Source organism: Crocuta crocuta, unplaced genomic scaffold (genome assembly GCF_008692635.1).
Source record: "Crocuta crocuta isolate KB4526 unplaced genomic scaffold, BGI_CrCroc_1.0 scaffold445, whole genome shotgun sequence".
NCBI classification, from domain to species: domain Eukaryota; kingdom Metazoa; phylum Chordata; class Mammalia; order Carnivora; family Hyaenidae; genus Crocuta; species Crocuta crocuta.
In genome coordinates this window covers 1,841,754-1,866,604 of record NW_027530847.1, presented here as the reverse complement: position 1 = coordinate 1,866,604, position 24,851 = coordinate 1,841,754, and the positions used below count along the sequence as shown (strand labels likewise).

Here is a 24,851-nt window from a genome sequence, read left to right as displayed (position 1 = left end):
TTGGGTGAGATAGTACCCAAACATATATGTAGAGCATACTTTTTTCAGGATGTTAAGTGCAGAGAGATGGGAGGTTTTGCCGTTTTGTATATGGTACTTGGGGAAGAGGTACCATATCACAGAGACTAATTCCTGTGTAAATGTGGCTGGATATTCCTGCAGGTGCCTATGTGGCTTTGAAATCTCCCAGGAAGCACAAAATTGACACTCAATACACACACACTGAGTCATGGGTTGAAGTGAGGGAATGAGTCATGCTGCTAGTTTGGGGAAGAGTATTCCAGGAGGCAGGATCAGCAAGTGCGAAGGCCCTGAGGTGGGAATATACTGGGTTTATTCCAGGAACAGCAAGGAAGTAGAGTGGCTGGAAGTGAATAAGCGAGGAGGAGGGTGGGAGATGATATGATCAGATAGGCAGTAGGGGGATCCTGGTGAGCCTGTGGGCCTTATGGGCTTTTACCCTCAGTGGGATGGGAGCCTTTGCAAGTTTTTGAACACAAGAGGGACAGGGTCTCATTTACACCCGAAGTAGATTATTCTGGCTGCTGTACAGAGAATAGACTTTTTTTTAATTATTTAATTTTTTTTTTTTTTTTTTTTTTTGGCGAGAGAGAGACAGCTTGAGCAGGGGAGGGTCAGAGAGAGAGGGAGATACAGAATTCAAAGACAGGCTCTAGGCTCTAAGCTAGCTGTCAGCACAGAGCCCGATGCGGGGCTCGAACCCACAAACTGTGAGATCATGACCTGAGCCAAAGTCGGACACTTAACTGACTGAGCCGCCCAGGCGCCCCCAGAGAATAGATTTTGACAAGAGTCAAGAGAGAGACCCAGGAAATCCATTAGCGAGGAGGAGGGTGTACCAATCCAGGCAATAGGTACATGTTGGTGTCTCGACCAGGATGGTGGCAATGGAGGTGGAGAGAAGGGGTGAGATTTGGGGAGCATTTTGAAGGTAGAGCCACTAGAGCTTGCGGATGCATTGGATGTGAGATATGAGATCAGGAGGAGTCCGGGGTGATCCATGGCAGAGGTGGAATTGCCATTTACCAAAGTGGAAAAAACCACAAGAAGGTTTTGGTGGGGATGTCAGGAATTCAACTGGTTACGCTGGATTTGAGATGCCCATTGGGCCTTTAAGTGGAGCTGGTGAAGATGCAGACAGATATAAGGTCTGGAGGTCAGGGGAGAACAAAAACACCCTGGATCAGGGGCTCTTAGAGGGATTAAAGAATCCTCATAAAAGAAGTTGGATAGGGGTGCCTGGGTGGCTCAGTTGGTTAAGTGGCCAACTTCCGCTCAGGTCATGATCTCACCGGTTGGTGAGTTTGAGCCCATGTCGGGTGCTTTGATGCTAGCCTGGAGGCTGCTTCAGATTCTGTCTCCCTCTCTCTCTGCCCCCTCCCACTCATACTCTGTCTCTCTCAAAAATAAATAAATATTTAAAATTAAAAAAAAAAAAGAGGCTGGACATGTCTCAGGATGGCAGGTTAGGAGGTCAGATTTCCTTCTGGCTTCCTCTTATCTCCTTATTCCTTTAAAACATTATCTCCAGACAAACAAATAAAAAGCATGTCTCCATCCATTGTATGGACATAATTCCTGCCATCAGAATAAAAGCATTCACCTCCAGACCCACAGGACTTAACACACTGAACCTTCTCAGGTTGCCAGACGTCTCCTAACACAGAACGCAGTGATTCTTCCCACTTCTTGATTATGAGTTTGGGTGGGTAGAAAATATCCCCCCCCCTTTTTTTTCTTTCTTCTTTTAATAAAAGGAGAGAGGGAAATTCCTTTACTCCTGGACAAGGAAATAATTTTAGAACATAGCAGTTGGTTATGGGCAAACTTGAATCCCCTGACAAGTGACTTGGATGGACATGGATGTCATTTCCCACTTTTTGTCAGCCTAACTAACACATTTGACATTGTAAAAATACTTGTGAGCCAGGATCCACATTGCCTTTTCTGGCCATGACTTGGGGCATCATCTAACCTGACTAGGCTGTCCTTACGTGGTTGAGGGACTTTGGTTTCTGGGGGCCAGTTGCTGTGTCCCCAGAGGTCCCAAAGAAACAGGTGACCTAGCATGATGTCAACAGCCTGTCAGTAAAGAAAAGCAACAAATAAAATAAAAATACTTCACTTCTACTTTGAGGAGCAGTCACTGTATCTTTGACACTCTCTTGTAAGGTCTGTGTTTAGTCCTCACCAGTACCCTTGAGAGCATATTATTATTTTTATTATCAATTTGTATGTTTGCAAGTAATACATATTTCCCATCTCCATTTTGAAAGTTAGAATGTTACAAATCAGGGTCCCTTTGGCACTATTTCTTTTCTCTGCCCCTAGCTAACTATTGAAGGATATCCTTCTTGATCTTTTTTTTTTAAGTTTATTTATTTATTTTGAGAGAGAGAGAGAGAGAGAGAGAGAGCATGCACGCACACATGGCGGGGAAGGTGGGGAGAGGATCCCAAGTAGAGTTTGCACTGTTAGCACAGAGCCCAGTGTGGGGTTCGAACTCATGAGTGGTGAGATCATAACCTGAGCTAAATCAAGAATCGGATGCTTAACCGACTGAGCCACCCAGGCACCCCTTGACCTTTGGAGATACTTTCACAGTTATTTAAATACCCACAGGAATTATATAGTACTATTAATAGTATAATGGTACTATGATTTTAGAATTTTTAAATTAAGATTACGTAATCTGCATGTTGTTACGTAATTTTATTTTTCATGCAATACTTTTTATGCGCTGTGTAGTAGTCTGTTTTATGACTGTATTGTATTTTTTACTCCATTTCCCCTTTAATGGACACCTAAGTTATTTCCAGTTGTTCACTATTAGAAATAAGGCTGCCTAGAATATCTTGTTCATAGACTCCCTGTGAACATGTCTGAGTGTTGCCCTAGGAGAGATTTCAGAAGGTATTATCGCTGGGTCAGGGAGTATTTATCTTACAGGGAGGTATGACTTATTCTAATTTCATTAAGGAAATTAGAATTTCCTTAAAAATAAAGAAATGGAGGGGCGCCTGGATGGCTTAGTCGGTTAAGCGTCCGACTTTCGCTTAGGTCATGATCTCGCGGTTCGTGTGTTCGAGCCCCGCATCGGGCTCTGTGCTGACTGCCACCTTGGAGCCTGGAGCCTGTTTCAGTCTGTGACTCCCTCTCTCTCTGACCCTCCCCTGCTCACACTGTCTCTCTCTCTCTCTCTCCTAGAAATAAATAAAACATAAAATAAATAAATAAATAAATAAATAAATAAAGAAATGGAAGTTCAGAGAGGTGGCGTGGCTTGCGCAGGGCCACACAGCAGTTAGAAGCAGAGGTGGAAATGAAATACAGGTCTGTGGGATTCCAGAACCCAAGTCTTTTGCATCATGCACTGTTTTCTTCCGGAGCCTCAGACACGTCTCTTCTCTGTGTGTCTCTCTCGTTCACGCTACTCAGATCTCCACGTACATTACAGTGCCCCCATCCCCGCTGATCCAGACCCTGGTGCAAGGGAACATATTGGTGAGCGACGATGTGCTCATGTCTGCCATGTCAGCCTTCACGTCTCTGGACCAGCCCATGCCCCAGGGCACCCCGCCCGTGCAGGTAAGGACGGGCCAGCTTCTCACGGGGTCTTGATTCCAGGACTACAAGTTGACTGTTTGGATTCGGAACCTTATAGAAAGAAGAGGGATTGGCCTTAGTTCTCTCTCATGCTGAAGAGAGATTGACAGTAGCACCTTAGCCTGCCCCACTGTGGGTAGGGAGGCTGCCATTTTAGTTGGGACCCAGAACATTACTTTAGGGTTTCATTGCCATTGTCTGGCTACTTTAACTCCTATTTTTATTCTTTTTTTTTTTTTTTTTTAATAAGTAGGCTCCCTGCCCAATGTGGGGCCTGACCTCATGACCTCACAACCCCAAGATAAGGAGTCATATGCTCTGCTAAGACAGCCAGGCACCCCTCTTATTCTTATCCTTAACAGTTCCGTGTCCTTTGGGAAACATTAGAAAATACACAATAGAAAAGTAAAAACAAAGTCTAATTCTTCATAATCTAGAAACTAGAGAGACATGGTAACTGACTACAGTGTCCAATTTTTTTTTCTTTTCTTTTTTGCCTGCTCTACTGACTGAGTCAGCCAGACAGGTATTCCTGATCACTGTATTCTTTCCGCAACCTTTCTGTCGGTTTGAAATTTTTCAGAATAAAAGTTGGGGGATACCTGGCTGACTCAGTTAGTAGAATATATGACTCTTAATCTCAGGGTTGTGAATAGCCCCATGTTGGGTGTAGAGATTACTTAAATCTTTTTTTTATTTTAAAAAAATGTTTTTATTTTGAGAGAGAGCACGTATGAGCCAGGGAAGGGCAGAGAGAGGAGAGAGAGAATCCCAAGCAGGCTCCATGCTGTCAGCATAGTACCCCCAAAATAAAATCTCTAAAAAAATTAAAACAGAATAATGGGATGCCTGGGTGGCTCGGTTGGTTAAGCGTCCGACTCTGATTTCAGCTTAGGTCATAATCTCAGGGTAGTGAGATTGAGCCCTCAGTGAGACTCTGTGCTGGTAGTCAAGCATGCTTAAGATTCTCTCTCTGCCCCTGCCCTGCATACACATGGATGCACTCCCTTTCTCTCTCTCTCTGTCTCTCAAAGAATAAAAGTTGGGATGATCAATCAATTAATCAACCACCCATATTCTCTCCACCCAAAGAAAACACTACTAGATTATTGGTGCCTGGTTTTCCTGATCTTTGAATGCAAATAGAGATAGAAGCAGCTTTTTATATAAATGCATTTAGAATATACTTTATCTATATAAATTTATCTATATAAATTAACCATGTTATATGCACTGTTCTGAAACTTGCTTTTTTTATTTTGCCTTTTGCTATATCAGTATTTCCCAAAATTCTCCTCAGAAGAGTGGCTCCTTGGGATTTTTCTAATACAAAAAGGATCTCTGGTCAAACCAGCTTAAGGTGGAGGCATTCTACTTCTTTCCTTGCCCTGTTCCTGTTTTCCTGCAACAAAACACTTTTGGTTTTTGTCATCCCAGATTTTTCCCCAACCACGTTTGACTGTGGAACCCAGAAAACTATAATTAAGAGGAGCACCCTTTATGAAACGCAGATCACCATCATATAAATACATAGTTTTTTTTTTTTTTTTTTTTAAGTAAAGCTCTTTGCCCCTCATGGGGCTTGAACTCATGACCCACAGATCAAGAATTGCATGCCCTAGGGGCACCTAGGTGGCTCAGTTGGTTGAGCGTCCGACTCAGGTCGCTCAACCAACTTGGGCTCAGGTCATGATCTCATGGTTCATGAGTTCAAGCCCTGCATCCATCTTTATGCTGACAGCTCGTGGAGCCTGGAGTCTGCTTTGGACTCCCTCTCTCTCTGCCCCTCCCCTGCTTGCACTCTCTCTCCCAAATAAATAAACGTTAAAAAATATATATGATAAAAAAAGAATTGCATACTCTATCAACTGAGCCAGCCAGGCACCCCAACGACCATCATTTTAGCTGTAAAAGATTCCCTAGTGTGTGTGGACCATCCTCTAGTCAGGCTTCTGTTAAATGGTCATGTAGGTCATTGCCATTTTTTGCGGTTATTAAAACTACTGGAGAATAGGGGCGCCTGGGTGGCTTAGTCGGTTAAGCGTCCGACTTTCGCTTAGGTCATGATCTCGCGGGTCGTGGGTTCGAGCCCCGCGTCGGGCTCTGTGCTGACTGCCAGCTCAGAGCCTGGAGCCTATTTCGGAGTCTGTGTCTCCCTCTCTCTCTGACCCTCCCCTGCTCACGCTGTCTCTTTCTCTCTCCTAGAAATAAATAAAAAAAATATTAAAAAAAAAAAACAAAACTACTGGAGAATAATCCATGTATAGATATCTTTGCCCATCTGCTTAATTATTTTTATGAAATAAATTTCTAGAAGTCAGTGGCTGTGTTTCAGGGGTCTACAGCCACCTACACATTCAGTTTCTCTCTAGAAAGACTCCCAGGACTTGGGACGGTTGTACTCATGATTTATTCCTGACAAAGCATACATAGCAGGATCAACAAGGGAAAAAGACATCTGCTGGAATCTAGAGAACCCAGGCATAGGTTTCTGCTGGGGAAATGGGGAGAGATTACACAAAAACACTTCTTTCTTAGTCATCTCCACACCCAGCGTGGGGCTCGAACTCAAAACCCTGAGATCAAGACTTGGATGCTCTTACCAACTGAGCCAGCCAGGCACCCCACAAGCCACTTTCTCCTTTAGCAGAAGGAAAGAAGGTGTTCACCATGGATCACACTGCCCGCACAACAATCTAGGTGACCTGCTACAGAGCGGTCAGTGCCCTAGGTGAGCAAAACGGCCTTACTGATAGGGGCAGCCTTCTACGAGGCAGGTTCTCAGATGCCATTCAAGAACCGGTCCTCCAAGCAAGCCCTCCTCAAATAGCAACATCAGGGCTGCTGTAGGAACCCCATCCTGTACAAACTGGGCCAGGTTTGTGGACTTTCACTGAGAAGAGGGGTAACAGCGCCTGGCTGGTGCTTCCTCTGTATTCTTCCTTGACTGTTTCCATGCCTCCTGCTAGCCCTGTCCTCTGAGCTGCCGTGTGAGAGGCTCTTATTTCCACATGGCTGGCCGAGACAGATGTCCTTCCTCGCTGATAAACAAGACAGCTGGCATCAAGAGGGTGTGACACTTTAATTTTCTCTTCTGATTTCAGAGCAGCNCCACCGCCCCAGCCCCCACCACCCCCACCCCAGAGCCTGGGGCCCCCCGGGCGTCCCAACCCTGGCGGAAATGGCGTGGTGGAGGTGTATAGTGCCACGGCGCCCCTGGCTGGTAGTGGCACAGTGGAGATCCAGGCATTGGGAATGCAGCCCTACCCACCCCTGGAGGTGAGCAGAGGCCGGGGTTTGGGGTGGAGGGGAAAAAACTGGTCATGGTCAGCATGGATAAACTGAAGCTTTCCTGAGCACCAGCTGTGTGCCCGACACTGTGCCCAAGACAAAACCAGATCGGGGACAGATCACATCATGGGAGAGAACTGAGCCATTTAGTTTCATCAAGCCATCATACCCATAAATGTAAAGCGCAAACCATAAGAAGGTGGCATGAAGTAGAGGTGGTGGCAGAAATACAAGCTGCCTTCAGGGAGTCCTCAGAACAGTCAGAACACCTATGTTTTAAGGGGAGGATTCCAAGAAATGATCTATGTCTCTGACATTTTTAACAAGCTAGATATAGGGGTTAGTTAGGGCCAAGTAAGAAATAGCCACAGAACCTCAGTGGTAGATGGCCAGCCGTGTTTATTGTTCTCGCGTCTATGTGGCTTGCGTGGCAACTCTGCTGATCTTGGCTGGGCTCTCCCAGGTGTCTGGAGATGGCAGCTGTCAGCTACTCTAGGTTGGCCTGGGCTGGGACAAGTTGGGTGACCCAGCTCTGCTCCAGCGTATCTGTTAGCCTCCGCAGGTCAGCCAGGCATGCTCTCACTGCAGTGGTGGGGGTGCAGTAACGCACGCAGAAATGTTCGAGGAGGCCTCTTGAGGCTTAGGCTTGAGACAGCGTTCCATCAGGTAGTCAAAGTAGGTCACAAGGCCAGCTTAGATGTAAGCAAGAAGGAAATAGATGCCATATCTTGATGGGAAAAGCTGCAAAATCACACTGCAAAGGGCATGGGTACTGGGAGGGGTAAAGCATTGAGGCCATTATGCAGTCAGTGTACCGTATGTACCACACTGATTCCCTGCTGAAGAGCTCTGAGCTACAAGTTCAGGGTGCTAAGACTTCAGGACCTTCCCAGATACCAGTGCTAGGGGGCAGGGTTCTGACAGAAAGAGCCTGCCTGCACTTGAGGTCACATTAACACCGACTCACCTTAGAATCTGGCTATACAGACATTCCACGTCAGGGAGCTCGTATATCTGAAGAGAACCAGACCAGTGGGAAAATTCCACCACCAGCCACGTGATGTCATGAGAGCCTGCAGGGGATTGGCCCTAGCCTGAGAGAATAGGGCAAGCTTCCATTTGTTGAGTTAAAAAGATTTTAAGTCAGTGAGCTGCTAAGAGACTAGTAGTGGCCTGGTAGGCCTGGTAGGCTCCCTGGAGGAGCCTTCCATGGAGACAAGGGTGCTCTGTGAGGACAGGGCCTGAGTCTTCTCTAATTTGGCATCCTTAGCACCTATCGGAGTACCTGGCCTGTGGTACACCTGTAGTAGGTATCTGAAAATCTGAAATAGGGCCCTCTGACCTCAGTTTCCTCTCCTCTGAAATAGGAGCTCCCCTTGTAGAGCTGTTGAGGATGAGAGTGAAGCCAGTGGCAGCCATGTAATTGCTCAGTAATGACTTGAAAGTTAGGTGAATTCATCCACGTGATAGTTATTTACTGAGTGCTGTATTGGTCAGGAAAGTAGGAACCCCTCTAGGTATTTCTGGCAGAGGGATTTAACACAGGTAGTCAGGTGCTTATAAAGCTGACTTCAGAAAGGCTAGGTGGAGCAAAAGGCAGAGTGCACAAGTGCCACTAGTTTTTGGGTTCATGGTTGTCGCTTGGCCCAGATGGCCAGGACGCTACTGCTGCACCCAAAGGTGGGGGAAGCGGTAGGATTCTATTGCTGCCCTGCCATCCTCAAGCCTGGTGGCCAGGAGGAAAAGGTAGAGGTCAGCCAGTCGGGACTGCAAACCTTCCTGTCTCCCACCACGGCTGCCAGAGGAAAGCAGTTCCCACTTCCCTCTGCCTTCTAAATCTTATGCAGGTGCTTCTCATGGGCAGAACCCAATCTGTGCTCTGAACCTTGCTGGAAAGGGACTTTGGGAATGCAGGTATCAGGGGAGAGCATGGAAGGGTGTAGGAATGGTGCCAAGGGCCAACAGACAGGATCCAGCAGAAGCACCTACTGGTGCCAAATCAGATGCCCAATCCATACATCTACTGATGTCAACTCTTTTGTTTCCTGCACCCAATTCCAGTGCTGTGTAGGGTCTGCTTCTCCCCCCACCCCCCCCAGCCAATGCCAAGCAATTCTCAGACACCAGCACAGTGTCTAAGAATTCAACTCAATTCTGATGCCATCTACCCAGAGATCACAGCAGATTCCACAGGTTAAGGGTTCAGTTCTGCAAGACTGCCCTCATCCCTACCTCAGCACGTTGCAGGCAACCTGTGCTTCTGATGGTCAGGCTACAGATGCAGGCTCCAGCAGCCTCCTCCTTAGGTTCTGTTAATTTGCTAGAGCAGCTCATGGGACTCAGGGGAACATTTATATTTACCAGCTTGTTAAAGGATATAATAAAAGATAACGAATTGACAGCCCAATGAAGAGATACATAGGTTGAGGTGTGGGGAAAGGGGTGTGGATCTTCTGTACCCTCTCCAGTTGTGCCACTCACTCCACATTTCCCTGTGTTCATCAGCCTGGAAGGTATCCAAACCCAGTCCTTTGGGATTCTTATGGAGGCTTCATTACATAATCATGGTTAAGTCATTGGCTGTTGGCTGATTCCACCTCCAGCCCTTCCTCACTCCCCAGAGGTTGGGGTTTGGGACTGAACGTCCCAACCCATCAGTCACATGGTTGGTCCTCTTGGCAGCCAGCATCNCCCTTTTTTTAAAAAAAAAAAAAAAAAAAAGCCACTTCCATTAATAATAAGATAAAAAAAGAAGACACTCATTTCACTTTTATGATTCTGAAGCATTTCCAGGAACTGTGGATAAAGACCAAATATATCTGACAAATATATAAAGACCGAATATATCTGACAAATATTTTTTGGTCATCTGAATGAACAAGTATATGTTTCTTATATATCATTATATTATAATGCATACATAAATTCATTGATTCAAAAATATTTATTGAATACCCACTTTGTGCCAAAGATTACTCCAAGCTTGAGGATAGAGCAGTAAACAAAAGTTGACCAAAAGTCCCTGTCTTCACGGCCCTGGGCAGATAATAAGATAAATAAGTAAAATACATAATTTATTAGTGATAAATCTACAGAGAAAAATAAAGCAGAGAAGGATAGGGAGTGAAATTTTGGATAGGCCAGCCTGGAAAAACCGATGAATGAGGAGTACATCACTGAATTAATGAATTCTTCACAATGCCCCAGTGTCAGGATGTAAGCTTAGTGTTAACTAGGTTTGAGTGGCTCAGAATTTATTTGGGATGAATGAATTTTCTGTGGCATCAACGTCAGTTCTCAGTTGAAAGCTACTGGCTGGTATGGCATCAGGCAGGGTCAGTTAGGGAGTGGGGTTGCTGTTGGGGGTACAGACCCTTCTGACTTCCTGGTTCTCCTGTGCTAACAAAGTACTGCTACTAACACTAATAATGGCAATAAGAGCAGCTAATGTTTACTAAGTCTCTACTATATGTCAGGCACTGTTCTAAGCTCTTTACATGTTAACTCATTTAACCTCACAACCCAGTGAGAGGAGCACTCTGATTATCCCCATTTTACAGATGTCAAGCTGAGACAGAGGCGTCAAAAGACTTGTCCAAGGTCACTTAGATAATAAGTGACAGAGTCAGCATTTGAACCCAGAGGGCCTGGCCCCAACGCTGCTTCTAGCCAACTGGCTCCATGAGGATCTAAGGGATGAGGATGGTGATGTAGGCGGGAAGCGGCTGAGATTAGCCAGGGCTACAGTGAGCTTCCCCCTGTCTGGTACAGCTCTTCTCCAACCTTCCCAGGCCTCTCCCTGATGGTGCTGTCCTTCTAGGTGCCAAACCAGTGTGTGGAGGCTCCAGTATACCCCACCCCTCCGGTGTACAGCCCCGGCAAACAGGGGTTCAAACCGAAAGGACCAAACCCTGCTGCCCCCCTGACCAGCGCTGCTGGGGGCACGGTGGCCGCCTTTGACCCCCCACCAACGCTGAAGACCCGACGGGCGAAAGGTGCCAGTGGACTCCCAGAAGGTGGGCCAGCAGCCTGCCCTGGGCATCTTTCCTCAGCATTGTCTGCCCATAAGTCTGCTTCGTTCTGGTCTTTCCTTTTATGATGGTTAGGATGGAGTTGGGTTGCATGTAATGGAAAATCCAAAATTAGAGTGACTTTAAAATGATAGAATTTTTTTTTCCTCCTGTGCAAAACGAGACCAGCGGCAGGCGGTCTGGAAGTTATGTGCCTATATGGTCATCAGGCCCCCACATTTCTGTCTTTCTGCTCTGCCGTCCCTAGAGCAGAGCCTCTGTTATCAGGGTGCCTCATCGTCTAAAATGGCTGCTGGAGTTCCAGACATCAATTTCATATTCCAGGCAGTAAGGATAAAAGGGGCATCTCCCAGCTTCCAGAACTTCTGCCTGATGCTTTTGTTTACATTTTGTTGGTCACAACTTAGTCAAATAACCCTGTCTAACTGCGAAGGAAGCTGAAGTGTCTCGTTTAGCCAGGAACACTGATGTTCCCATTATGCAGGGGCTTTGTGAGCAAGAAGGGAGCAGTGGATATCAGCAGGCAAACAGCAATGTCTGTCACCCCTTCAGAGACACTAGCAATGGGACAGGGGCAGTGTCAGAAAGTGGTGATGGAGAGGAAGGACACAGAAATTAAGAATTTTTCAGGGGCTTTCCAGTCAACTACCTCCATCCTTCCGTTCCCAAATATCTGTGTGCCAGGTCCAGCATCAGGTACTGAGGATCCAGCATTGCAGTTCATGATTTCTCTGCCTTCTGTTACAGTTAATGGAAGAGCTGGACAGGGAAATCAGGAAAACTGTTTATGGGCTGCTCCAGGCAGGAGATTGACCGGGTACTATGACTGAGAATACTGGGGAGAGACTAGAAAATGCTGCTACCTACCCATCTAGGGATGAGAAGGAAGCAGCTTTGTGGCTATCTGAGGGATGAGCCCACCAGGCAAGAGAGAAGGGCAGGTGCCAAAGCCCTGAGGTGGGACCGTGCTTGAGGTGTCTCAGGGTTAGAAGGAGTCCGCCGCAGCTGGGTGGAGAGAACAGTGAGGTTGGCGGGAAGCAGAGGATGCATAGCCCTGTAGGCCCAGCAGAGAGGCTGGATTTTGTCCTAGGGCTGAGGAGTTATTCTCTCTTCCAGCCAGAGCGGGTCCTGGGCTTTCTTCCTCCAGGCACTGTGAGGGGCTCACCTGTGCTCCTTCCCCTGCACCCGGGGGTGTGGACCTCCCAGAGTCTGGGCTTTCTGGCCTCAGGTCCAAGAGGTAGAGTGTCAGGAGGCTGCGCTTGTTGCCCTCATTTGTACGCCCAGCCTCACCGTCCCCCCACCCCCACCTTGTTTTTCAGCTGCGGGGAAGCCAAAGGCTCAGAAGCTCAAGTGCTCATACTGTGACAAGTCATTCACCAAAAACTTCGACCTGCAGCAGCACATCCGCAGGTACCGCCTGGGTGTGATGGGGCAGGTGAATCCTCGGCAGCCCTGGCCGGTTGGGGGCAGTGGGGAGGGATTCCACAGGCCCAAGCCCCTTGCCAGGGCGGTGACCAAGGCCCCATCCATCCTGTCNAGTTCAAGCCCCACATTTGTGCTGACAGCTCAGAGCCTGGAGCCTGCTTCAGATTCTGTGTCCGCCTCTCTTTCTGCCCCATTCCTGTACAGGCTCTGTCTCTCTCTGTCTCAAAAATAAATAAAACATTTAAAAAATAAATAAGTAAATTGTCCTTTGTGGCTTGTCAACCATACTGGGCAATGCAGCTTTAGATCTTAATAATATTATTTCATAAATTATTACATTTTTTGGTTACCTTGTATTTATGACAAGTGGTTTTCTATATACAATAACAATAGGAAGCTTAATTTTTAAATCATTTTAGGTTTTAAAACAGTGGATTGATTTGAAGGAAAATACTCAATAATGATGCAAATGCTGTGCCGTGATTATGCTATTTCTCCTTCAAATAATAAATCCCTATTTAGGGGCGCCTGGGTGGCTCAGTTGGTTAAGCATCTGACTTCGGCCCAGGTCATGATTTCACAGGTGATGAATTCAAGCCCCAGATGGGCTCTCTGCTGTCAGCACAGAGTCTGCTTCAGATCCTCTGTCCCTGTCTCTCACTACCCCTCCCCTGCTCGCTCGGTCTCTCTCTCTTTCTCAAAAATAAACATTTAAATAATAATAACCATAAATCCCTATTTGGATGGGCTTACCCAGTTAGGAGATGTTTTCCCTCAAAGTATGAGATGGACACAGAGAAGGTCAGCCCCACAGCTGGTTGATTCAGTAACTCAGTAATGTCACCAAGAGCCCGGATCTTTCTGTCTCTTGCCTGCCTGCCTCAGCAAGAGGGCTTGGACCTCATGGTGTCAAGAATGATGGCCAACGGCATCTGGATGCGCCGTGTAGGCCTTGTTGGGGGCTGTGAGCTCCTCTGTTGAGGTCACATTCCGATTCCTACGTAAGGTGCTGACAGGCTTTGTTCCCTACAGCCACACCGGTGAGAAGCCCTTCCAATGCATTGCATGTGGCCGTGCCTTTGCCCAGAAGTCTAATGTCAAGAAACACATGCAGACGCATAAGGTGTGGCCCCCAGGACGTAGCGGTGGCACTGTCTCTCGCAACTCTGTAACTGTACAGGTCATGGCCCTCAACCCCAGCAGGCAGGAGGACGAGGAAAACACAGGTAGGTGGAGGCGGGGAGTCCGTTGTTCCCATACCTCTTCTCGGAAGCTTCACGGGTGTTGTCCCTAGCTGTGCGACCTCGGGCGATCTCCTGGACCTCTCTGGGCTTCAGAATACTTTATCTATAAAAAGGGGCATCGCATGAAAGGAGGGATGACAAACATACAGTATGTGTGACATTTACTCTGATACTGTACCTGGGGTAGACAACACTAATCCGTCACCTGTCTCTTTTGCTGAGCCTGGATCCTGCCTCAGAATCTATTTTCAATATATTGCTCTAGGCAGTCACTATCAGAGCCTTGAAATTGAAACCTATTGGACTTCCATAGGCAGAGAGTCTCCAAAGCCCCTTATACTTTGTAGGATTCTCATCTGAGCCATCACTTATCCCTGAGCTAATGATTGTGTCCCTGATACTGGCTTAATTCCTGTTCTCTGTGGGTGTTGAGGACTTACTAGGCCAGGAGCAGTGCTGTTAATGAAAACATAACATGAGTAACATATGCAACTTAAAATATTCTAGTAGTTACGTAAAAGCAATTAAAAGTGAAGTTAATTTTAATCATATGTTTTATTTAACCCAATATATTATCATTTTAACATGTAATACAAATTATTAATGAAACATTTTATATTCTTCTTTTTATACTAAGTTTTTAAAATCCCGAGTGTATTTATATTTGTAGCATATCTGGATATGGACTGGCCACTTTTTGAGCCCTTAGTCACCACATGTGGCTCATGGCCACCGCATTGGACAATGTAGGGCCAGGACCTAAGCCCTTCCTGTATAGCCGCACTGGTGAGCAAGGCCCACCACATATCACCTAACGAAGGGGTTGTTTTGCCACACTCTCAGCATATGGCTGTTCTTATTTGACCTTCCTGTTGGAATTAGCCCTACTGTGTGTTTAGCCATTCTTTGTGCCCTGTGCACTTTTTGGGGCTCCTTGGAAAAGAACTGTTTCTTCCTTTCTTCCCACCCCCCACCCCAAATTCTTACCGTGCCTACCACCAAGGGTTCAACCATATAGCAAACATTTACGGAGATGAGGTCAGAGGCCCTTGTCCTTAGGGAAAGTGAAGGAAGGGCAACTAAACAAATCTTTATAGTTGGAACTGGGAGCTGGGGAGGCATGATGAATACAGCTAGGAATGGTGTTAAGGGTTTTTAACAACCGTGGAGAGGCCTAGGGAAAGGCCATTGAGGGGAGATTTGAGGCAATAGCTATTTACCAATCAGATGGTAAGTATTGGGAGCTGAGCATCTGGAATGGCTGTATCAGTGCACAAAGCTGAATGTGAATGCAGTGCCTTGAGTATAGTGTCCAACACCAGCCACGTGGGAGGTGGCAAGGTGAACCCAGAAACACGCAGGAGGTGCTCTTTGGATCCTTCCTGAATGTCATGACTCTCTCAGTGACGTCCTTCCCTGGTTTTCTCCACAGGTGTGGGCCAGACCCTGTCGAGTGCCCCACAGGCCCAGGCCTTGCCCACAGCCGGTGAGGATGAAGGGGACAAGCTGGAGGCCAAGCAGGTGGTGCTCATCGATAGCTCCTATCTGTGCCAGTTCTGCCCCAGCAAGTTCAGCACCTACTTCCAACTCAAGTCCCACATGACCCAGCATAAGAATGAGCAGGTAGGTGAGTGGTGTGCAGCGGGGGGCCACAGCCACCGTAGTTGTGAGCCCTGGCTGCTGCTGGGGTCTTGAACACTGCCCAGAGAGGGACGGGAGTGGGCCTCAGTTGCAGTGAGCTACCATCTAGCCACCGTGATGGTCAGGCCAAGCTTCCTGTGGCTGGGTGGGGCTAGCTCACTGGGCCATTATGGTGTTAGGCCAAGGAAGGAAGCCCACCTTTTATTAAGGGTCGTGTACTGTAGGAATTGGACATAAGGAAAATTCTTAATACCCCAGTAAAATGTAATGTCTAAAAACCTACCCATGGGGATTTAGGACCACAGTCTTTTTTTTTTTTTTTTTTAATTAAACATATAATACATATATCACAAAATTCACCCTTTTTATTATTATTAGTTTTTAATGTTTTTTATTTCTTTTTGAGAGAGAGAGATAGAGACAGCGTAAGCAGGGGAGGGGCAGAGAGCGAGGGAGACACAGAATCTGAAGTAGGCTCCAGTCAGCACAGAGCCTGACGCGGGACTCGAACCTACAAACTGTGAGATCATGACCTGAGCCGAAGTCGGCGCTTAACCAACTGAGCCACCCAGGTGCTCCCCAATTTTTTTTTAAATTGAGAGAGAGACAGAGTGTGAGTGGGGGAGGAGCAGAGAGCGAGGGAGACACAGAATCTGAAGTAGGCTCCAGTCAGCACAGAGCCTGACACGAAGTTGAACCCACAGGCCACGAGATCGTGACCTGAGCCGAAGTCAGACGCTTAACAGACTGAGCCACCCATGCCCCCCCTGCCTCAGTTCACTCTTTTTGAAGTGTACACTTCAGTGGTGTTCAGTGTATTAATAAATTTGTGCATCCATCACCACTATCTAATGCCAGAATATTTTTATCATCCCGAAAAGAAGCCCTGTACCCATTAGCTGCCACTCCCCCCCTTTCCCCAGTCCCTGGCAGCCACTAAAACTATTTTTTGCCTCTATGGATTTGCCTATTCTGAACATTTAATATAAATGGAATCACATAGTATTTGGCCTTTCGAGATCATGTTTTTAAGGTTCACCCATGTATTAGCATGTATTGGTACTTCATTTTTATGGTAGAATAATATTTCATTATATGGACATAGCACATTTTGTTTATCCTTTCATCAGTTAATGGACATTTGGGTTATTTCTGCTTTTTGGCTATTATGACTGATGCCATCGTGGACATTCATGTACAAGTTTTTGTCTGAACATACATTTTCAGTTCTCTTGGGTGTGAACCCAGGTGTGGAATTGCTGGATTATATGGTATATTATTATATTCCAGTCTTTATTTTTTACAATAAGTTTTGTTATTTTTTTTTCTTCTTATAAAAGTATCAGGTACCCAACGTAGAATTAAAAATTCAGAAAAATCTAAAGAGTGTATAGGTTTAAAGGATGCATTTATTATATGATGGGTACCCTGCTAAATGCTTTACATTCAATATTTTATTTAATCTCCGTAACAACCTTAGAGAGAGGCATTTTCAGTATATCCAAATGAAGAAACTGAGGCCCAGAGGGGTGAAATGACCCATCGAGAGTCACACTGCCAGTAACTGACTGAGTCAGGGTTCAAAGCCAAACCCCATGTCATTAACCACCTTGCAATGCACCATCCCAAGAGTGTAGCACAAAACCCAGCATATTTTGTGGAGCTCCTGGGGTATTTTTATTATTATAATTGGGATAGTATACACATATAATTTTGAATTGTGCTTTCTTTTCTGATAGGTTTTTTTTAAGCTTTTTCTTTTGGAAGAATTAATAGATTCATAGGAAGCTGCAAAGATAGTACCAACATGTCCCTTATACCCTTTAATCAGTTTCCCTCGGTGGTTACATCTTACCTAAGAACAGCGTGATATCTAAACTAGGAAGCTAACATTGGTATGCAGTGTGTATGGTTCTATCTCATTTTACCATGTGTGCAGGTTTGCAGGTTTGTGTAACCACCATTGCCATCACGGTACAGAACATTCCATCACCACAAAGATCTTTCTTGTGCCTCCTCTCATTAGTTACACCTATTCTCTTCCCTAATATCTTTTAGTTTCTGGAAACCACAAATCAGTTCTCTGTCTTCGTAAGCTTGTCATTTTGAGAACGTTGTATAAATGGAATCAACCATACGGGGCTTTTTGAGAATTTAAAAAATTTTTATTTTTTAGCATTTATTTATTTATTTATTTATTTTTANGACCTAAGCGAAAGTCGGACGCTTAACCGACTAAGCCACCCAGGCGCCCCGCATTTATTTATTTTTGAGAGATAGAGTGCAAGGGAGGGGTGGGGGTGGGGCAGAGAATCTGAAGCAGGCTCCAGGCTCAGCACAAAGCTAGCACCAAACCAGACGCAGGGCTCAAACTCATGAACCATGAAATCCTGCCCTGAGCCAAAGTCAGATGCTCGCTCAACTGACGGAGCCACCCAGGCACCCTGGGATTTTGTTTTTAATAAGCATAAATTCTCTTGAGATTTGGGCTTTCTATTTTTTAACCTAATTTTATGTTCTGAGAATTTTCTCATGTTACTATTTTTAAAAAACATAATTTTTAACAGTTGTATTTTTAAAAATCCCCTTGTTTTAATATTTTGGATATTAACTGTGTTTTGCTAGTATAAACAAGATTATATTGAGCAACACTATAATCAAATATTTGTCCAAATCTCTAGCTTATACCTTAGGATAGATTCCCAGCAGGGGGGTTGATGAAATTAAGCTAGGATACCCGTAGGGCAACTCATAGGAAACTTTGACTCAGACTGCTTACACGATTAAGAGGTTTATCATTGCACATAATAAGAAAATCCAAGATTGAGCAGCTCCAGGCCTGAAACAGTCAGTTGACTCAACCCAACATCAAGGACTCTGTGTCCTTCCCACTCTTGTCTCTGCCATCTCAGGGTATGACCTTGTTCTCTGCTCATGGCTTATCTGTGGTCCTGGGATGGTAGCAGTCCAGACACAGCGTTATCTGTGAGCAAAAAGGAGCTCTCTACTCTGTGCCTTTTTAAATTTTTTTTTAAAGTTTATTTATTTTTGAAAGACAGAGAGACAGAGCGTGAGCAGGGGAAGGCAGAGAGAGAGGAAGACACAGAATCCGAAGCAGGCTGCAGGCTCCGATGTCAGCCCAGAGCCTGACGGGGGGCTCGAACTCACGAACCGCAAGATCGTGACCTGAGCTGAAGTCGGCTGCTTAACTGACTGAGCTACCCAGGCCCCCCAACTCTGTGCCTTTTTTTTTTTAGAAGCAGTAATATTTCCTAGCAGCCCTCTGTAGATCTCTCATTAGTTGGAGCCAGTGCATGTGCTTAATCAATTAGGAATTCATTATTACTTGGCAAATAATAGACAGCCAGCTTACTAGTTATGGTTTTACTTTCCTCATGTCACAAGAAGCTGTAAGTAGGCAGTGTTGGGATTATATAGCAGGTCAGATATGTCACCATAGACTCAGGCTTCCTCTAGTTTTTGGCCCTGCCATTCTTAGCATGTGACTTCCATCCTCAAGGTTGTATAGTGGCTGCTGTACCTCCAGTCATCACATCTGTATTCCAGTCAGGACAAATGAGAAAAGCAGAGGGGATTTCTCTTAGAAAGCTTTTGCCTTTTTTGTTCTGGGAGTAATGTCTTCCCTAAAGACCACTGCCTGCATATCACTGGCAAGAAAGGAGCCACATGGCTGACACTAGATGCAAGGGAGCCAGGGAAATCAGGTGTTTTAACTGCGCATGTTGCCACCCTGAACAAATCAGGGTTCACTTTGTTAGGAAGAAGGAGCACGTGGAATTGTGTAGGCAGTCAGGAGCGTACTTGTCAAAGTGCAATTTTGGGTGCACCTGGGTGGCTCAGTCAGTTGAGCGTCCAACTCTTGATTTTGGCTCAGGTCATGATCTCACAGTTCATGGGTTTGAGCCCCACATCAGGCTCTACGCTGGCAGCAAGGAGCCTGCTTGGGATTCTCTCCCTCTCTCCCTGCCCTTCCTCGGCTCATGCTTGTGTGTGCACACCCTCACTCTCTCTCTCCCCCACCATCGCAAAAATAAATAAATAAATAAATGTTTTTAAAAAATATAATTTATAAAATTTAAAAGCATAATTCTCATGTGAGTGACATAGTGAACACGAGCCAGAATTTCACATAACTCATTAATAAGGAAACTGGAAGGATGACAAAGCCAGTTCAAAAGAGGGTATAAGACTTTGGTATTTATACCTATGTATCATTGTGTCGGTGATAAAAGGGAATATTCAGGTAAGATTGCTAAGCTAAATACAAATCTGGTTAATGTCCTATAACGGAAACAAAACCCATGACCTTTGGGGTTACCCTTTCTGCTTGACAAAAATCATTTACATTGAATCTGTTGTCTACAAATAAAAATTTAACTGTAGGGTCTGGATCCTAATCAGTAGTAAGTAGGCACCACAAGACCCATCCCTCAGAGAGCGAGAGGGCCCTAGACAGGCTTGTTAGATAGCACCTCTTGAAGTGAGGTTCCCCGACCAGCAGCGTCAGCGTCTCCCGGGCACATAGGCCACCCAGACCTACTGAATCAGGTGCTCGGTGCGGGGGGGAGGGGTGGCACCCAACCATCTGTCACTGTGATGGACTCTCAAGTCTGAGAGGCACCACTCTCCAGAGTGGACACAATGTCATCCTTCTACTGTATTTCCAGGTTTGGGGTAATTTTTCTAAATCTACCAAGGTCACATACAGCCTGAGGGAAGGGTAACGGGGCCATTATGACTGGCCACGGAGAGAGGACTCTGTAATCAAAATAAAACAGGGCTCGGCAGCAGGGGAGCCGGGGAACAGCCTGCCTCCCCTGCCCTGTTTCTTCCCTCAAGGTGTACAAGTGTGTGGTCAAAAGCTGCGCGCAGACCTTCCCGAAGCTCGACACATTTCTGGAGCACATCAAGAGCCACCAGGAGGAGCTGAGCTACCGCTGCCACCTCTGTGGCAAGGACTTCCCCTCGCTGTACGACCTGGGTGTGCACCAGTACTCCCACAGCCTGCTGCCACAGCACAGCCCCAAGAAGGACAGCGCTGTGTACAAGTACGTGCCCTCCCACTGCCCGCACCCCCTCTCCCTGCAGGGCCCGGGGCCGGCCGCCTCGGTGGTTCTGACTGCTGAGGACCCACGGGAACAGATGCTGGCCCTCCTGTCATTCTTCAGCTTGTTAGACGTTTATCCTAAAAAGTAATCTTTAAAAGGAGAAACCAATATTTTTTCATTCATAGGGGGAAAAAGTGTGGAAACTAAAAATATCGTGAAAATATTATTTAGTCTGATAATCTACAAAATTGAGATTACAGTCAGAATGGTGCCCGGATTCATCGGATGAAAATGGAATGAACAAGCACGTGTTAGAAAGCCAGAATCATAAACACAAGATGCATTTGTTTCTATAATCTGTAAAATTCGGATCAAAGTTGCAGCTCTATGCTGATTCTTAGAATGGACAGGGGGTGAGCCAAGTGTAGATCCTGTTTAGGGTAATTCTTGCCGACAGCCCTTTATAGCACTTTAGTCTTCCATCGCGATCATAGAGCTCGTCCCATTGCGGAAATGAAGAAGGGCTCCCTCAGTCCGGCCTCATGCATTTCATCCTTGGGTCTTCAGGTCATTCTCACTGGAGCTAGCAGTTCTGGGACCATCCTCCCTAGGTTTCTCTTACTTGGTGGTGTTCTGGTCCCCTTTCCAGGCTCTCTTTAGTTATCTGCAGATAGCCAATATCGCTTTCATAACATTGGGAAATCCCACATTTTGCCCTGCAGTCATTTTGCTGTGCATCCACCACCCTGTGGCTTCTGGTCGCAGCTGCCTTGTAAATCCTAGCATGTAGTACATGGGAATAGATGTTAGTGATAAGCAAGGAGGAGTGTTTCGGGATTTCTCCCAGTTCTTAATGAATTTGTTCATGTTGGAATGGTTTTGCTTCTCTGTACAAACTTGGGGTGCCTGGGTGGCTTAGTCGGTTAAGCATCCAACTTTCGCTTAGGTCATGATCTTGCGGTTCGTGGGTTCGAGCCCCGTGTCGGGCTCTGTGCTGACTGCCAGCTCGGAGCCTGGACCCTGTGACTCCTTCTCTCTCTGACCCTCCCCTGCTCATGCTGTATCTCTCTCTCTCTCTCTTATAGAAATAAATAAAATATTAAAAACAAAAACAAAAACAAAAACTTGTACCTGTAGGGATTTGGCTGATAACCTGTTAGTGAGGCATAACTCCTGGGTGATGCTTCTGGGGTTTCAGAAATAAGTAAACACAGCCCTGGAGTTTAGAATGCATGGGCTTCTTAGGGAGACAAGTATGTAAATATGCTTGCCATATACTCTGATAAAATACTAACAGATGTAGATATAAGGTATAGAAGTACCAGAGTGGGATGTAGGGCAAGGAAGGTATCATTGAAGCAGTGATGTCTGAACTGAGTTTTGAAGGATGAATAGGAGTTTGCCAAGCAGACAGTGGGTAGGGTAGATTACATTCTTAGCAGGAGGAACATCAAGTATGGAGATACAAAATAAAGTAGCAAGTGGTTTAGAACGATTGTTGTGTAGAGTTGAAGGGAGAGACAATGTTTAGATGTGGCCTAGGGGATGTTTAGAAAGTAGGGCCAGTGGGGCGCCTGGGTGGCTCAGTTGGTTAAGCATCCGACTTCGGCTCAGGTCATGATCTCACAGTTTGTGAGTTCGAGCCTCACGTGGGGCTCTGTGCTGACAGCTCAGAGCCTGTAGCCTGTTTTGGATTCTGTGTCTCCCTCTCTCTCTGGCCCTCCCCTACTCATGCTCTCATTCTCTCTCTCAGAAATAAATTTTTTTTTTTTAATTTTTAATGTTTTTNAAAAAAAAAGAAAGAGGAAGAAAGTAGGGCCAGGATACGAAGGGCCTTGTAGAAATCACAAAAGCTTCGAGAAATTATCAGGAGCACTGGGACTGAAGCTGTACAGGGCAGCTTGCCCCAGGGAGATTGGGAAGGGGAGCCAGAGACAGGAAACCAGGCAAAGCTTTGGCCAGTCAAGGGGTGGAGATTTCTAGTTACTGATGAGTAGTTCCCATTTGTACTCAGGGGGCATTTTATTTTGCTTTTGCCCTATCAGTGTGTGGATTATCTGTGAGTTCATGTGGCCATGTGGCTCTCAGTAGTGAGATGCCAAGTAGAAGGAAGGGAACACCTACCACGGGCCCCACTTGGTCTTAGGGACATTGACCCCTGCAGTCCTGGGAGGTAGGTGGTCGCATTAGTCAGGTCCGACTGCTGTAACACAATACCACAGACCCGTGGTCTTCTCATTACGGCACTCTGTGGTCATGTGGACCCCACCCTCATGATCTCATCTAAACCTAATCATCCCCTCAAAGGTCCTGTCTGTAAATACCATCACATTGAGGGTCAGGGCTTCAGCATACAACTTTCGGAGGGACGCAGTTCAGTTCATAGCGGTGGTGTTCTCCCCATTTTGAAGATGAGGATGCTGAGCCTCAGAGAGAAATGACCTGCCCACCAGAGTAACAGCGTTGGCACGGAGTTGAGATTCAAACTCTCGTCTGGAACCTTAGAAGCTTCACAGCTCTGGTCTTGGAAACTGGAGGCTAAGGTTGAGCCCAGTGCTGATGGCTCTGTGTCTGCAGTCAATCTCTTCTCCTAGGTTCTCGTGCAGTGGTTACAGTGCCAGTCACCCTTGTAGCCATTGGAACTCCTGGCCCAAAGGTTAAGGCCTGCAGATGCAGGCCACCGTCTGGATGGCCTGAGTATGGAATGGTATCTTGGGTAATAATGATAAGGGCTCTGTAGCCACCTGTCTGTGCTCAAATCCCAGCTTGATTATATTCCCAGTAGATAACCTTGGCAAGGTATTTGGTCACTCTGAGCCTCAGTGTCCTCATCCTTGAAATGGGGATAACTATAGTGCCTACTGTGTGGGATTATTTATGAGGATTAGTTACGACGACCATGAGATTCTTAGACATAATACCTGGAACAGAGTAAGTGCTCAATAAACGTCATTGCTGCAATTATTATTATTTGTACAATTTAGATATAGGTTTACCTGCATGCAATAGAGATTCCCAATAACTGTGGAATAAGTGAAGTGAGAATTTATTTCTGTTTCACATTAATGTTTGGGCAAGTAGAGTGGCTTCATGCTCTTTCAGGGGCCCAGGCCCCATTGGTCTACCTCCTCCCTTTCCTTTGGGCCACGTTGCCTTTGCCTGCCTATGCTGCCTTCCCAAGCCCCAAGCCCCTCAGGTGAATTTTATGTGTGCCCCTATATATGTGCTATATATTTACTTTTGCCTTTTAAAAATAAGATTTGTTGATTTTTTTTTAATTTTTTAAATTTTTATCATTTTTTATAGCAAAGAGAGGGCATTTAAAATTTTTTTAAATAGTTTACTTATTTTTGAGACAGAGAGAGACAGCGCACAAGTGGGGGAGGGGCAGAGAGAGAGACACACACAGAATCCAAAGCAGGCTCCAGGCTCTGAACTAGCTGTCAGCACAGAGCCTGATGCGGGGCTCTAAACCCACGAACCGTGAGATCATGACCTGAGCCGAAGTCAGACGCTTAACCGACTGAACCACCCAGGTGCCCCAAGAGGACATTTTTTAAAAGTGTATCTACTTATTTTTGAGAGAGTGAGTGTGTGAGCAGGGGAGGGACAGAAAGCGAGAAGGAGAGAAAGAATCCCAAGCAGGCTCTGTGCTGTCAGCGCAGAGCCCAAGGCAGGGCTCAAACTCACGAACCATGAGATCATGACCTGAGCCAAAGTTGGACGCTTAACCAACTGAGCCACCCAGGTGCCCCTATGGATTTTTTATCCTAATTACAAAAGTTATCCATATTCAGTACAGAGAAAAAGATTTTTTAAAAATCGCACAAAAGAACCCAAAAACCAAAACCCTACCTACCATGCAAAGATAGTCCTTATTAACCTCTTGATACATGTTATTTGGTCTGTGTCAGTAATAGGCATGTTTATGGATATAACTATCACAGGCTCTATCTGAGTCAGGTCATCCCAAACATAGTTATTGACTTTGGTGAATATTCACCCTGCCATCTTTCTGTCCCACAGCTTCTGACAAACTAACTGAAACTTAATGGGATCACTTTGTACATGTAATGTGTGTGTTATCACAACAGTAATATGGACATCTTTGCATCTCAGCACAAACAGACCTGCCCCATCCCTTTTTTTATTTTTATTATTATTATTTTTTTCAATATTTTTATTTATTTCTAGGAGAGAGAGAGAGAGACAGCGTGAGAACGGGAGGGTCAGAGAGAGAGGGAGACACAGACTCTGAAACAGGCTCCAGGCTCCGAGCTGGCAATCAGCACAGAGCCCGACGCGGGGCTCGAACCCACGAACCGCGAGATCATGACCTAAGCGAAAGTCGGACGCTCAACCGACTAAGCCACCCAGGCACCCCATATTTTTATTATTTTTTTTAAGCAGGCTTCATGCCCAGCACAAAGCCCAGTGCAGGGCTTGAACCCATGACCCTGAGATCAGGGTCGGAGCCAAAATCAGGAGTTGGACACTTAACTGAGTCACCAAGGTGCCCCTGC

At 45.9% G+C, this 24,851-nt stretch overlaps 1 protein-coding gene across 1 annotated transcript in view; it reads left to right on the top strand.

The window, feature by feature from the left end:
• Positions 1–24,851, top strand: part of ZNF341 (zinc finger protein 341) — a 43,303-nt gene that overhangs the window by 2,551 nt on the left and 15,901 nt on the right. The window contains exons 2-8 of the mRNA XM_077769371.1: positions 3,460–3,609; positions 6,751–6,906; positions 10,739–10,934; positions 12,269–12,359; positions 13,407–13,600; positions 15,051–15,241; positions 20,120–20,328. Of these exons, the coding sequence (XP_077625497.1) occupies positions 3,460–3,609; positions 6,751–6,906; positions 10,739–10,934; positions 12,269–12,359; positions 13,407–13,600; positions 15,051–15,241; positions 20,120–20,328 (1,187 nt within the window). The remainder of the gene's footprint in view (positions 1–3,459; positions 3,610–6,750; positions 6,907–10,738; positions 10,935–12,268; positions 12,360–13,406; positions 13,601–15,050; positions 15,242–20,119; positions 20,329–24,851) is intronic.